Source organism: Vollenhovia emeryi, unplaced genomic scaffold, assembly GCF_000949405.1.
Source record: "Vollenhovia emeryi isolate VEMERY1.0 unplaced genomic scaffold, V.emery_V1.0 DF939147.1, whole genome shotgun sequence".
In the NCBI taxonomy this organism is placed as follows: domain Eukaryota; kingdom Metazoa; phylum Arthropoda; class Insecta; order Hymenoptera; family Formicidae; genus Vollenhovia; species Vollenhovia emeryi.
The window spans coordinates 100289-116822 of NW_011967219.1; the positions used below are offsets into that span (position 1 = coordinate 100289).

Sequence of the window (16534 nt, forward strand, 5' to 3'; positions counted from 1 at the left end):
ACACCTGACCAAAATTAAAGGACATAGAGATGACATAAAAAAACCACTCCGTGGTTAGTAAACACCGTGTATTACATGATTACGAGTTCAATTGGTCGAAACCAAGAATTTTGCATAGCGAGCACCTCAGGAGAAAAAGAGAAATTGCCGAAATGTTTTTTATCAAGAAGACCGATAACACGTTAAATTTACAAACAGACATCGAAAACTTAAATGTAATAAATATGACTGTGTAATCAAAACTGTATGGTTCGCAATATCACCTTGTATTGTTCCTAAGGCATGACTAACAAATCAGTTCGAGCCCAGCAACCACAGTGCTCACACGTATGCGTATATTTTATAATTCGACTCTGTCTTATTGGACGATCACTGACTTAGGTGCGTTTCTTAACTTGTATCCGTTTTACTTATTAACTTATATTATTTCATAATTACGTTTGTTGTTAACTTGCAGTACCACTTGATGGGGATCCAAAAAATAGGGTCGAAACATTGTAGTAAACTAATAAAGTAACCAGCCAGTTGGGTTGACTATAAGTTTCCCGTCTCAATTAAATATTTTGTTCAAAATGATGACCTCCAGCGCGGAGGCCAGTATTGCACCTATCAATAACAGAACGAGTGGCTTACTGACATTGTGGAACTGAAATTTCGGTGCAAGAAATATTGAAGAAGATACAAGAGTCGGTAATCTTCCGTTTGGAAATCGCGCAGCGTATTCACGGCGAACAGCAGTAGTGTTTCCATCACAAAACTCATACACAAATACTGTATCGGCATATTTACCATTGGAACGCGTATGAGGCATAATTACTTCATGAAAGCATTCAACTAATTAAGAATAATTTGGTACTAATGAATGCAGCTTTGTTTAAAGTGCAAAGCCTGTTGCGTTTACACACAAGCTTGTCAATGACCTTCGATCTTCAACACATAAAAAGATACATTGCGACATTATTCAGTCCTATTGTTTAAAACTTCCAAAGTCAATATCTCTTCAAGGAAGCGTTTGCGAGCAAATTTCCAGATAAAATATTTGGTTGTTTTGAGGCCCTAAATTCATATTTTAAGTATGACTGTTTAACCAGGTGTAGACAACCTATATGTATACGGACATCAAATATAAATGCCTTATGTACTAACATTATCCATAGTGAAAGAACTGAGGTGTATGTACCAGTACATTTTTACTCGCCATAGATGTATGACATATATAAATGCCCTGGTATATGAAACAACTTATTCTACTAGTTGAATCGCAACTTATCGAACTGCAATATCAGCATTATAGGCTTAGTGTGTAAAAGCAGTTCATATTGGCTTTGTTTATAATTTTGTGTTTATATTATATTTTTCATTTTCAGTATTCAGCGTTTTATTATTAAATAAATATTACATTGGTTTTTATGACATTTAATTTTTTATTTTTATTCCATATTTTTCAAGGTACAATGACATCGAATTGTAATTTTAGAAATATATATGTATATAGGAATAAATGTTAATTTAGGAAATATATAAAATAACAATAATTAAATAAATAATAGAGTCACAATAATTAATCCTGTTCTGTTTTTCTTATCTTATTTTTACGTTTTTTATCGTTGCGAACATTATTTGATTCGATACAGGCTTTGATATATCACATGATTTCGGGCAGAACCTCAACAGAAATATAACAAAGTTTGATTACATGTTTAGACAGCAGATTGGCGGCAGAAATCGAGCAGATCTTGCTCACTCAACATGACAACGGATTGCAGCACCTTTGTGATAACGAGAGTAAAAGAGTATTTTTCTTTTGTAGATTTCCGAATATTAAAAAGGTATATAAATCTTTGGATATTTTCGACTGTTCGTAATGAACAGGTAACTTTTAGTGCCAGACACTTTATCTACATAACGTAATCTAATATTTCTACACATTTAAGGATATTTAGTCCTCTTAGTTTTTCTGTATGTCGCTATAGGTAGTTGTACAAAATTATGATGTATACATTATGGACCACCAAGGCGGCTATACCATAGATTCAATGTTTCATATGTGATCTCTAGGCTCACAATGAGTGCGCAGGAGATGCAAAAAGGAATACATCTGCGATTTTTGCCAGTAAATGTAAAAATTCTTTTTCTTGTTTCTTTTTTAAGCGATTATATTTTTACAATAATAGTGATTTTTGTTTGTTTCTGGGTATTGTAACATACATAAAATTGACATACATAAAAATTAGTATTACAACATAGTATAATAAACAATATGGGGTTTCATTTAAGAAATTTGCGATGACCTTCACATAATCTTGACAACGTCATTCAAGATCATACTGATATTGCTATGTGTAATGCGTTACTTGAAACACTACAACTTTTGTCTGAAAAGTTTTCTTCTGGAACTTATGCGTTTTGAGACATTCTATGTTCTCAACTTAGAGGAAACACCTTGTATACAGCTTTTTTTATAAATGGAGATATATGAATTGAAAGTTAGAAATAAACAGTAAATTTCTGTTAAAATAAGTCAGGAGTGAATACAAATATTTTTTAGATCACACAACAGCACAATTATTTTATCGCGGTTCGATAAACAAGTGTACGCCACCTTTCACCGAAAGAACACCAGCACCTTCGTTAAAAATAAGTGGTACTCGAGTTTGAGGATCAAGGTGGAATTTGTATCTCGACAAAAGGCTCACGAGTCCAACTTTAGTTTGTATGTAGCCAAATCGCGCACCTGAGAAATAATGATATTAATGCCACGACACTTGTGAGACATTTTCACAATAAATTATTGTAAATTTCGAGGAGTTTGAGAGTATAATTAAAACAATTTTATAAATAAATACAGGGCTGGGTAACCATTCGAAATGGTTCCATTTTAAATATGTATTTAAAATGGAAATGGCATTTTGCATTTTCTATTTTAAATGCTTTTGGAAAACCATTTCTCTTTTACATTTGAAATGGAAATTTTATTACATTTAACCATTTGTAAAATGGGTAAATCGTTTTTCTAAGCGCTCACAAATTTCGCTTAGCGTCATTAACGCATAAAGGCGCAATTTCATGAACGCTAGAAACCAGCGACAAATGAGGTCTAGTGACTTCTCGACGTAGTGGGGGAAAAAGTTGAGACCGTCTCAACTTTTCCAGTGTGCCGTGGTGACTGGCGTGTCGCAAGGGTTGCGTTCAGAAACGCCACCCGAGTACCCCAGCGTATTATTCTATCCTTGTTGCTCACCGTATGTTAAACAAGGATAAAATGATACTCTGGGGTACTCGGGTCAGTAAATTTAGTCACGTGACTATATTTGACGCCAAATCGTAGCGTCGATGAAATGGGACCTTAAGAGAAACCGAGTCCCGTGATTGGCCGAACAACAATTTTCTTTATGGCCGCCTTGAACTTAACGTCCGCGAGCATCATTTGTCGCCCCAATCGTCGAAGTATGCACGATGATACTTTCGAAAAACAATTGCTGCTCAAATTAAACAGCGCATTTATCAAATAAACATATATATAATATGTATTAATAACCAAATAAACTGCATATACTAGAAAAAACCATTTTGCATTTGAAAACCATTTAAAATACCTATTTATCCATTTTACATTTAAAATGGATTTGGAAAATCCATTTTACATTTTGCATCTTAAATACATTTTTTTCAGGTATTTTGCATTTGGCATTTTAAATGCAATTCAAAAAGCATTTTACCCAGCCCTGAATAAATAAAATTTAAAAACTATTGAAATAATGAAATAATATATAAATTATGAAAATAATTTGTTAATTAAATATAATAATAGATTAATTTATAATTTTACCGATGCAGACTCGAGGACCTTCTCCAAATGGTAAATAAGCATAAGGATGCCTGTCTGCCACCACGTCTGCATTGAATCGTTCCGGATCAAATTTATCTGGATCTGGATATATTGACGGATCTCGATGAAACCCAAGCACTGGTATAGTAATTGAAGTACCCTTTGGTAGGTTAATGTTCATTGGTAAGGCTATGTCTTTAGTACAGATGCGATTCAAGAATGGAATGGGTGGATATTTCCTCAGAGTCTCTGAAATATGTAGAAGAAAGGTGTGGAAATTAATCTTTTTTGAAATACTTGTACTTTACTTAAAGTTAAACATATAACATAAATAACGAAATATATTTCATATGTACTTGCCATTTACTACTTTATGAAGATAAGTCATATCATTCACAGAGTCATAGGTCAGACCACCATGTTTTGCTAGTATTTCGTCGATTTCTTTGCGAACTTTGTCTTGTATATCATGGTATTGAGCCAATTCATATAGAGCGAATGTTGCTGTCGTCGAAGAAGTTTCGTAACCAGCTGCGAAAAAGACAAAACTTTGCGCAGTGGCCTCTGCGATAGTAAGTTTACTCACAGTTGCTATAGACAAATAAAATAATTTGTTAACATAATTTTGTTAACTATCAAATGTCTTATACAGGGTGTCAGATTCGTTATGGACCGAAACAAAATTTATAGTAGATTGAGTTAAATTGAGAAAAAAGTCAAGCATTTTACAAAATTTGCAATAACTATAGTGTAATTAACAAAATTGTTTGAGCGAATGAGCACACAAGGTATAGAAGACCGCACTCGGAACGTATGCAAAAGATTACTTTGTTTTTATCTCTTAGGATCTAACAGCGCCGCTCGTTTTCACACCTTTCCACAGTTTCTACTCAACGCATACCGTTCACCGATAGTTTCTTACCAAGCAATGCGTGACTCCACATCTTGCTGTCATATCTAAAAAGTTATAAACAAGTCAGCTATTTTGCACCTGTCGAGTTCGGCTTTTGATACCTTGTGCGCTCATTTGCCTATAGACATTTTTGTTATTTACACGATAATTATTGCAAATTCTATAAAATGTTGCATGACTTTTTTTCTTAGTTTGATCTAATCTACCGTAAATTTTATTTTGGTCTATTACGAATCTGTCATCCTGTACAATGTGTTAAAGAATCTTAATTTTATAATTTACAAAATATTGTGATGCAAAACGATATGTATACTTGCATAACACGTAGAGTAACTATTAATACAAAAACAAGAAAATGTATATATTCACATGATTCATTAATTTTCTTCTTGTCATCGTCCATGTCAGGTTCAACATAGCCTCTATCCATGAGCTGCATGAGCAGATTCATAAAGTCTTGTCTTACGATATTATGAGTACGTCTGTATTCTACATTCTCTCGAAACATGTTCATGTAAAATTTGATGACACCTCGGTCAAAGAAGGTAAGTGAAAAAAGATCCATAATTTGTGGCGCGTACACAGCCAAGGCGAGTATAAGTGGGGTAACTTCAAAAGCTTTTCTTCCCTGAATACGATATTCGTTATTCGGCTCTCCAATACAATTAGATTTGACCCCAAATGCCGCTGACATTATTACATCCGTTGTATATCTATTGGTAAAATTAACAAAATTGTTAATCAATTTTCGTTCATTCTATTACTTAATATTTGCATTATCTATATGCATTTTTAAAATTATATATTCTCTATTCCTTGGCATTCAAACTTTGTTTATATAACAGTTCTTTCAGAAAATTTTACCTTGCAAATATATCTTTTATGTCGATGGATTCTCTCATCTGCGCTTTGCTATTCAGGAACTTTGCGAGCTCTTCGCTACATTCGCTTAGGATCGGGAACATTTGCTTTATTTTTCCGGAAGTGAAAGTGGGTGTCATCTTGACGCGTAGATTTCGCCATTTTTTCCCCATTATAAAAAACAAATTGCCAATCAATGGGTCAACTTTTTCATTGCAAAATATTCCGCGATCGTGGAAACTTGCGAATTCTTTTGTTAATACCGTTCTAACAAGATCAAGGTCAGCAATTACTAAGTTTGGTTTAAAAAGTGAATAGATTCCAATAGCGCCATGGTCTTTATATTTTATGTAGATGTCATGAAAGAATACGCCTGTCAATAAATTATTTTAATTAATTCCGTAGTCTTAACAAATAGATATATATATAAACAAATAAATAAACAGAATATTATAAATCATTGATTTTATAGAAATATTAGTAAAATTATAATAATGGAACTAAATAAAATATAGTAATTTAATGCGAAGCCTATAATTTGGTAAAATATAAAAGCGTATGTAGCAAGAGTTTTATGCTATATGTATAATTTTATTTCACTATATGATTATTATCTCACGCCATTATATGATATATGTATAACGTGCTTTTAATGCGCGTTTTATTGCATTCCGTTGGGAAAATATACCTTAAAAAAAATTTTTTTTAGAAACAATAACGTTTCTAAGTGCTGTGTGGAATGGACGTCTTTTTGAGATCGTGCATGAGAAATCTGCTATAGAGAGACTATCCGTTCTATTAAGCTTTATCTTCATAATTGACGAACCGACTTTTGTAGATATATGACTGACTGCTTCCACATTAGTCAACCTACTTTAGTCATACGCTATATTATGTAACCTGAAGAGGATCGCAATTCGCGATCGAAACGTCGTTTTGACTAATTTATAATAAATTGCCAGATAAAGTCATTACATTGTGTTAAGTTGATACCTTAAAAAACTTTAAAATTTTACTTTACAAAAATAAGAAATATGAAAAATAAATTTAGACACTTTAAACTTTAATTTAAGATAAACTTAAAACTTAAAACTTACTTTAAGAATTTAAAAGAATACTTTGAGAAAATTGTGAAAAATATGTGATATAATCTATAATAAACCGCGTGCGGTTTTCTTATGAGAAAGTGCTATGCCGCGAGGGAGCGGGAACTTTGACGGACTTGGTTGTCTGAAAATTATTTTAAGTGTCCAATATTACTCTATAATTTCTTAAGTAAACTTTTAACTTCTTTAAGTAAACTCTTAGATTTGAAAGATTACTTTTAAAAGCTTCAACTTCATTTAAAGTAAATTTTCTCAAGATTTCGCTTTAAAACAATATTAATTGTGTGTTGAAAATGCGCGAATTTAACATATTTATCAAGTCTGTTGCCAATTTGATACCAATTTGCTAACATTTTTCTGACCAAGTATACATTAAATATGCATTTAATGTATATTGTGGAAGTGCATTCTAAAAAACTGTACCATTAACCACCTATGCATAATTTTTCATGCATAAGCATGTATAAATATAGAGAATTATATAAAATTATATATCTCAAATATGCCCAAACATGTTAAATTCGCGCATTTTGAACACACAATTAATGTTATTTTGAAGCCAATGCAATAAAATGTGCATTAAAAGCACGTTAGATGGGCATTGGCGCTCCTTGGGTTAAATGTTTTTATTTTGAAATATCAGCTTTCAAATTTTATTTAAATTTAAATTAACAATAAATGTAAAAATATCTCCACAAAAAATAATTATATGCATACTGTACTGATTACAATTACGTGACGATACTTGCCCATCTGCTTTTTTCCATTTATAAAATCCTTTAGGTTTCCAATTGGTACAACAGGTTCGAGGTAAAAGACATTCCTCTTACGCCAGAAATTAAATATCACAAATTTATAATAAATATATAAAACACTGAGTGCAACAATGATAACTCCGATTAATTCTGCAAATACCATCGCTAATCTGAAAGATAGCGATAAACAATTATATCGTAAGACTTTAACGTTGAGCTAGATGTTGATGGCAACGTTTGGTTTTAAACTTCTCGTGTGTTCCTAAACTTTGCACCAGATCACGCGATTTACAACTTACAATTCACAATTCACTGTTCACATAAAATTCTTAGAAGTTCGTTACTTGTGAGAGAATTAACTGTCTCGTAGATTATCTTCCTTCACAGCTCTACATTGTTCTGAAGATACTACGTCTCAATGCAATGTGCACAAGCTACGTGCCGTATATGTACGCACACAACGCAGCGCGTGGTATGCAGCGCGCGCATGGGAGCCCTCCCCACCCTATTCCGACCACCGTTGTTGCTATAATATGCTAATGTTCATCGCATTTATAATTAAATGCTCCTGCAGAAAAAATACAATAAATACGTACATTGCCAACGTTTCCGTAAATCATCGATCATATAACTGTCTCGTAGATATAATCAATTATATAACGCATTTTTTATCAATATGATTGATTGCGATTACTTTAACTATAAATTACACTTATACAAGGTGAGTCTTTCTAATCTTAACAGGCAAATATTTCGAAAATATGCAATTTCACCAAAAAAACTTTTAAAATAAAAGTTGTACGGTCTAGCGGGCGATATACAATAATAGTGACGTTGGTTCGATATTTATTAATTTTTTTATTAATTTTTTAATTAATTAATAGTTCATACTTAGTATTTAATAAAAGTATTTGTGTGATAAGTTATCATTTACATAACTTCATTTGTACAGCAGTGTATATGCTCTGTTATTAATAGAATTACAACCTCACGACCGGATCGTCCCTGATGAATACTATTATTTCTACACGCAGATATGTCAAAGTCATCCCTACCTCAATTTTCTTACTTCAGTCTAGTTGGCAGTTGTAAAGTAAATTAAATGCCTGACATCTTGTAAATTATTTATTATATGTTAATTTTACAATAAAATTTTAAAACATTACATTTGCTTTTTACCTTATTCGTTTTCATTGTTGAAAAACGGATTAAACATATATGTATTTTTCTTATGGATGAAAAAATAAAATATGAATTCCTTTTTGTTATAATAGTAAAGATTTAGGTTATGAATATAAAGTAATTTGCAGCATAATATTTAATACAGTCGAAACTAACAATATTAAAAAAGACCCAAATCCGGGGCCGAAACGTTGTAATCAGTTTTTGAATAAAAACATTGGCCAGTGTAGGTCGTAAAATCTTATGAAATTTAATTTTATTTAAAATAAGTTAAGCATGCATACTAATGTTTTTAGATCACATAACAGCAAAACTATTTTATCGCGGTTCTATAATCAAGTGTACATCTCCTTTTGCCGAAAGAATACCACTACTTTCGTTAAAAATAAGTGGTACTCGAGTTTGAGGATGAAGGTGGAATTTGTATCTCGACAAAAGGCTCACGAGTCCAACTTTAGTTTGTATGTAGCCAAATCGCGCACCTGAGAAATAATGATATTAATGCCACGACACTTGTGAGACATTTTTATAGTACTTTATTGTAAGCTTCAGAAAGTTCTCCAAGTATATACTTGAAACTATTTTAAAGAATATTTAATTATTTTTGTATATAGAAAAACATTACGAAAATTATACAAGACAAAATTACAACTTATTAATTAAACATTAAAAATTATTTTTGCAAAAGAGAGAGAGAGATAGAGAAAGAGAGAGAATTATTATTTTATTCTTAAATTTAAATGTAAGATACATACATTTTATTTAAATTTCTTGGTAAATGATTAACGTTATTGATTCAGAGATTGTTAGCAAAATAAGGATTGAAGAAATCATAAAAAAATACTTAATAATATTCATAATAATTATTATTTCTACCAATATCGCATTTAATTAACAAATATATATTTTAAAAATCAAATATATTTCGAAATGTGATTAAAGATTTTGAAATATCAGGAGTAAAATTATTATCGCTTTCAATTTACATAATTGTAATACAAAATAGACATGTAAGCTATACATATAATGTGATAGTAGAAATAAGGTTGTAGAAATAATTTCAGAAGCAATAGATTGATATGTGTATGTATGTATACATTACATTACATATGTATGTATAAATTAATTATATTATTGCATTGCTCTCTTTACATTCTTACCTATGCAAATTCGTGGACCTTCCCCAAATGGTAAATAAGCATAAGGATGCCTTTTTCCTATCACGTCCGCGTTAAATCGTTCCGGATCAAATTTTTCAGGGTCTGGATATATTGACGGATCTCGATGCAACCCAAGCACTGGTACAGTGATTAAAGTCCCCTTCGGTAGACGTAGGTTCATTGTTGGTAAGTCCGTTTCTTTAGTACAAACGCGATTTAACAATGGAAGAGGTGGATATTTCCTCATAGTCTCTGAAAAATGTAAAAGAAAAGTATGACGATATTTACATTTCTTTTTTTAAATAATTGCAACTTATTTAAAATTACATACATATAAATAACAAAAGACTTTTATATTTAATGTGTACTTACCATTTACTACTTTGTGAAGATAATTCATTTCATTCACAGCGTCATAAGTCAGATCACCATGTTTTACTAACATTTCATCGATTTCTTTGCGAACTTTGTCTTGTATATCATGATGTTGAGCTAATTCATATAGAGCGAACGTTGCTGTCGTCGAAGAAGTTTCGAAACCAGCTGCGAAGAAGGCAAAACTTTGCGCAGTAGCCTCCGTCATAGTGAGCTTACTTACAGTTGCTACGGATAAATAGACTATTATAATTCTGTTAACGATCTCATGTACAAATATCATGTTAAAAAAACTCTTATTTAATTTTCTTATTTGTAAAATTGCAATAAAACAATATATTTGTATTTTTACGAGATGTGATAGATATTAATATAAAAATAAATATAGAAAAATATATGTGTTTATATATATATAAATCATGTAAATATATATATTTACATGATTTATTAGTTTCCTGCTTGTCATCGTTCATATCAGGTTCAATATAGCCTCTTTCCATCAGTTGAATGAGCAGATTCATAAAGTCGTATCTCACGATGTTGTGAGTTTGTCTGTATTCCACATTTTCTCGGAACATATTCATATAAAATCTGGTTACTCGTCGGTCCGTGATGGGAATGGAAAAGATTTCCAGAATTTGCGGTACGAAGACAGCCAAGGCGATCACAACCGAATTTAGTTTAAAAATTTTTTTCCCGTTATTACGGTACTCGTTATTCGGCTCCTCAATACAATTAGATTTAATACCAAACGCCGTTGACATAATTACATCCGTCGTATATCTTGATAAAATTAAAACACAAGTTTTAATAAATTTTAATAAATTTGAATTCGCGAAAGAGTAAAGATATTAAAACACGATACGAATATAAATGTATTCGAAAAATGGAAGTAAATCGTGGAAATGATGTCGCAAAAATAGATAAGAGAATGTAGGTTTATAACTAGTATATTAAAATTTCAAAAAATTGTCTGTCATTTATATATTGTAGTTTCTTTTTTATGTCAAATTACAGAAATATTTTAGAAACTATTTTCTATAAACGTACCTTACATTAATTGTTAACTAATAATATTGTACACCTTGTTGTAGCAATAATAAATACAAAATCGAGAATTAGAACATTTTTCTATAAAATGATCATCTGCTTTAAGACAGGTTGCTTGTCCTTTTCCAATTCCTTATATTTATATTATTTACATTTTTTAATTAAATATTCTATATTCTAATTTTTAAAGAAATATGAAAGACTAAGAGTCGTGACAGGGTATTAGGGTCTAAATATTTTATATTTTAAATTATTCTCTATTCCTTGGCATTCAAACTTTGTTTATATAACAGTTCTTTCAGAAAATTTTACCTTGCAAATATATCTTTTATGTCGATGGATTCTCTCATCTGTGCTTTGCTATTCAGGAACTTTGCAAGTTCTTCGCTACATTCGTTCAGGATCGGGAACATTTGCTTTATTTTTCCGGAAGTGAAAGTGGGTGTCATCTTGACGCGTAGATTTCGCCATTTCTTTCCAGGCATTAAAAATAAATGGCCGGACAACGGGTCGATTTTTTCATTGCAGAACATTCCGCGGTCGTGGAAACTTGTAAATTCTTTGGTTAATACCGTTCTAATAAGATCAAGATCAGCAATCACCAAGTTTGGTTTAAAAAGTGTATAGGTTCCTATAACGCGATGATCTTTATATTTCAAGTAGACATCACGGAAGAATACACCTGTTAAATATTTCAAGTTAACTTTGCATGTTTCGTCAATAGCAATACAATAAACAACAAAACGTCATTTATTCTGTAAAAATAGTATGTTCTTTGTAATGATAAAATTAAATAATAAATTAAATATGATTGTTACACCTAACTTATAATACGGCAATTACAGTTTAGTAAAATATAAAAGTACATTTAGTGGGAGTTGTGCAATTTGAGATTGATGATTGAGATATATGAAACAAGATTTTATTCATTTTTTTCCCGAGCTGGTTAGAGTTGCGGTCGGTAATTCACCTTTTATGATGAAAGGTTGGGACAGCCTTACAACTCATCCTGTATATTACGAGATTTTTCCATTTTCTTTTCCGGGTTGACTACAGTTTCGGTCTGTAATCCATCTCTCATAGTAAAAGGGGACACAAAATAAAAAGCACCCTGTATATTTACCTTATGTACGTCTTTTTACATTTTTTATTAATTTTAGCATTTAATTATAATTGAGAAATGAAATTAATATTTGGAACTAAAACCAGTTAAGAATCATAACATTTAACAGCCGTGTAGTAAATTAAAAATTTGGAAAAAATGGACAAAATCTCGTTATATCCCATACAGCACCAAACCTTTCAGAAACATTTCAGAAAACATTGTTGCAATGTTAAAATGTTTCTGAAATGTTTCTGAAAGCTTCGGTGCTGTATGGGATGTGTCTCAACCATGCAATATCTAATTGTATCTTGAAAAATACAAGTACATATAACACAAGTACGAGATTTTTCCGTTTTTTTGCAGATTTGGCTACAGTTGCGATCGGTAATCTGCTATGATAAAAAGTTGGCACATTCATTAATATTCACTTTGTATGTATGTACATACATATAGTACCTATACTCATAGACTAGTGGCAAGAGAGGGGATAAAATGATTCAGCTGAAATCGCTTTAACCTCTCTCTTGCCACTTAATCAGAGAGTTAGGTTTCCTAGCGCTATTGCCTTCTCCGTTTTGTCTTGTCCTCAAGCCGCCCGCAAGACGGTGTAGTCTATGAGTATAATAAGTCTATGCTTATACTGTGCTGATTAAGATACAGAAATACTCGCCTATTTGCTTTGTTCCAGTTACAAGAGCCGTTATATTTCCAGTTGGTACAACGGGTTCGACATAAAAAACCTCTCTCTTGCGCCAAAAATTAAATATCACAAACTTATAATAAATGTATAAAATGCTCAGAGCAACGATCAAAGCCCCAATTAATTCTGCAAGTACCATCGTTAATCTGAAAAATGGCGATAAATAATTCTCTTATAAAACGTTAACGTTGAGCACGATGTGATGAAAATGTTAAGTTTTAAATTTCTATTATGTTCCTACAACTTGCACCAAATTACACGCAACTCATAACTTATAATTCACAATTCACTAATCGTATGGAATGTTTGGAAAGTCACCATTTGCACGAGAATTGACTGTTTCACTGGCTACATTCTGGGAAGAAAGTTGCTCAGTGAGCGCTTTGCGTTTGATTTGCGAATTATACTTTTTACCTGGGCTGTGATAAAACTATTTTTCTAACGTTTTAAAGAATAATCTAATCAGCGCAAGCGCAAGCGTTCACTGAGCAGTTTTACATGCTGACAAGTATTATTTCAGCTGTACCTTTTTTATACGTCTCGATCGAATGACGCTACTATATGAACTGAGTATCTTTAAGAATCCGCTAGTATTATATCTCATCATGCAAATTTCATTTTATCACACATAACAACTTTATCTAGGGGGACAGCGCGCCGTTGCCGGCGAGCTTACGTCGCCGCTCCCGCGTCTCGCGTCCCCACCCCTCGCCTGGCAATATCGATCGCCGTGCGGTCACATCTCGCCACGCGCTCGAATTGGACAGTGGGCAGGGCAAAGACGACGATTTTTGATAATTAATTACTCGTTAACTATTGCGAAAATTGCAAATGGTTCAAGACTTTTCTGTTCATCTCGATCCGTTCTACCTTCTCACGAGCTCTGGCACAAATGTTGTGACTCACCCTGTATAATACAATTAAGAAATAATAAAATTATATTGATCAAGTCTTTGAAAATGCTCCAATTAAACTTAAATAATAATCTATTAAGAATACTCTTTAAAAGTCGCCAGCAGTAATTAACAACATCAATGATTTTTATTGACCGTATCTGGCAAGTAAAATTCTTATTGCGAAAAATATTACCCCAACCAGGATATCCTGGTTGGGGTAATATTTTTCGCAATAAGAATTTTACTTGCCAGATACGGTCAATAAAAATCATTGATGTTGTTAAATAATAATTATAATGAGCATATGTCTTAATAAAAAAATAGACAATAAACCAGAGTATATATTATATTATTTAATTATGCTTTTATATTTTTGACAAATTTGACAGGTTTCCTTGATTAACTTGTATTAATCGACACATTAAATCGTATTAATTCGATAGCCACGCGAAAAATATGACTCATCTTATGTCCAAATACGATTGTCGTCTATCAGGAAGACACTGATAATTCACGAACAAGCAAGGAGCATGCATGTCGCGACTATCGCGCTACACGCGGAAAGTGAGACGTCGATTCGCTGTATATCTGTTCGACATATTGACCAGAAAGATTGGCCAAAAAGATACTTTTTACACATTTTTGCACTTTGCCGAAAAAATATTTTTTAGTTAATTTTTCGCTTTACCGAAAGGCGACTTTAAACTTCCTGAAAATGTCGACAATAAACCATCCTATAGATAGTAGACTAAATGTCCACTTACAAAGTTGTCTTCAAGGTGACTAAAAAATGTCTACTATCAGCCGGCAAACAGTAATTTGTGCTATGTGGATAATATTGTGAAAACAACAAAGGGCTATATCTTTCTTATTGGAAAATATTTTATTAAACAGTCCCCATTATATTTATATCCGTGCGATTCATCACTACTTAATACATATGTATACATATATGTTCTCAAAGATTTAAGTGACTTAAAGGTATGGCCTATTAGTCTCATTGGCAACAAATGTATTGTAGTATACCTTATATTGATGATAATACTTACGTATGTTTTCCAATCATACATAACTGTTACCACGTGAACCAATGCACGTGATTGTATCTCGAATCGTCTGGAGATCGGCGTTTTCTCTTATTGATACGGATAATGGGATTGCTGACACCAATCACTTAGATGGACTATATGGATAACTTTATTTCACACAGAATACGGCCGCCATGGCTCACGTACAACGACGAACTGTCGCGGTCGGCAGGGGGGCAGATCCCCAAAGTCAGCGCACGAGCGCCATCCACGCAACTATCGTCTAGGGCCTTACGTACTAGGGGCTCTCCTACTAGGGAATCAACAATAACATTGATTAATTTTTTTATTAATACTTTGAATTATATTTGTGAAAGTAGAATATGCATTATGATTGATAAGCTGTTTCAATAATTAAACTTAAGTTCCTATTATAGCTATTAAGTTTATATTTTATTTGATAATACGTATATTAGTATAATATATTTTTGTTTATTTGATAATTATCAATTTATAAAAATTTTACATGTATTGTAATAAAAAATATAATAAATTTTACCTTTGTATATATGTACATTTATTATTTACCTATATGTATATATTAATTAATAACCTATTAATTACATTAATAACGTCTTAATAACGTCATTATATTTATCAAAATGACGTCAAAATATGGTCATTTTTGTGACGCCAATTATCTATGACATTAGACCGTCATTTTGACGTCTTGGAGACGTCAATTAGTGGCGTCAATAGTGGTCAGTTAGGGACCAATTTTTGACGTCTAAATGACGTCCGTTTGCTACCTGGGTTGTAACTCTGCGATTGTAATCATAATGCAGAATGACCTTAAGCCTCATTGCAAATATGGTTTGCTCTTCTCATTGCAATTATATGTATAATATTTTAGTAGTTTATATCTCGCATTTGGTAAGAATACTTTATTATTTATGGACATTATCATTTATATAAATAGACAGTTTAAGTACACATTTTTATGAATAGTAATTATATAAACTTTTTTTAATAAAAAACGTTAACGTTTTCGCAACCTTAATAAGCTGTTTACGAAAAAAATTGATTTTAATACACATTATCTCGCAGCTTCTATTTCTATTCAACTAATTTCAATTAGTTATATTTAATACATTAATATTCATTTTATTAGAACATTATGTATACAGGCAGGGCCGTGCAAAGGGTTTTTGGGGCCCTTAGAAGTTACCATTTCTGAAATGAAACGCGTTACAGTTACAGTGGCCTAGTTTACATCGTCAAAACGTTAGTACGCGTATTAAGTTTAGTGCGCACCAATGCTTTAATACGTGTGCGTTTACATCGAATCACATCGAGTGTACCAACCGAAAAAAATAATACGAATTTAATTCATGCGGCGGTCTGCCTCGCGAAACAAATGTTTTGAGAGGAGATTATAATGATTTAACACAATTGATTCCCAAAATTCGTAACTTCTTTTTTTCATCCATATTCTTCTGTATTGTATGGCTGTCGTAATAAGTTGAGGAGGTATTGGATTATTAATTACTTTCCACGTAAAAATTAAATTCAAT

The 16534-nt window shown here is 32.0% G+C and overlaps 2 protein-coding genes across 3 annotated transcripts in view; both read right to left on the reverse strand.

Annotated features, from left to right (window-relative positions):
• Positions 1-2215: 2215 nt before the first annotated feature.
• LOC105565996 (probable cytochrome P450 6a14) overlaps positions 2216-16534 on the reverse strand; it is a 24086-nt gene continuing 9767 nt past the window's right edge. Inside the window, exons 1-7 of one of the 2 annotated variants that reach the window (XM_012019648.1) lie at positions 7764-7902; positions 7459-7634; positions 5607-5976; positions 5112-5455; positions 4190-4420; positions 3830-4078; positions 2216-2734 (exon numbers count right to left, since the gene is read on the reverse strand). In XM_012019648.1, coding sequence (XP_011875038.1) covers positions 2571-2734; positions 3830-4078; positions 4190-4420; positions 5112-5455; positions 5607-5976; positions 7459-7627 — 1527 coding nt within the window. In that variant the 5' untranslated portion in view covers positions 7628-7634; positions 7764-7902 and the 3' untranslated portion in view covers positions 2216-2570. Of the gene's footprint in view, positions 2735-3829; positions 4079-4189; positions 4421-5111; positions 5456-5606; positions 5977-7458; positions 7635-7763; positions 7903-16534 lie in introns of those variants that run through there. The other variant, XM_012019649.1, reaches the window with a different exon arrangement.
• Positions 8848-15177, reverse strand: LOC105565997 (probable cytochrome P450 6a14). The gene is made up of 7 exons (XM_012019651.1): positions 14982-15177; positions 13007-13182; positions 11544-11913; positions 10621-10964; positions 10179-10409; positions 9807-10058; positions 8848-9128 (listed from the first exon to the last, which is right to left on the reverse strand). The coding sequence occupies exons 1-7, from the start codon at positions 14996-14998 to the stop codon at positions 8965-8967; spliced, it is 1554 nt and encodes a 517-aa protein (XP_011875041.1). The 5' UTR covers positions 14999-15177; the 3' UTR covers positions 8848-8964.

Excerpts from the sequence above, each read along its gene's own strand:
- LOC105565997 (XM_012019651.1), bottom strand. Across the intron at positions 10,965-11,543 it reads ATAAAAGATATATTTGCAAG|ATATACGACGGATGTAATTA; the intron begins GTAAAATTTTCT and ends AATTTTATCAAG. Across the intron at positions 9,129-9,806 it reads AGGTCCACGAATTTGCATAG|GTGCGCGATTTGGCTACATA; the intron begins GTAAGAATGTAA and ends ATTATTTCTCAG.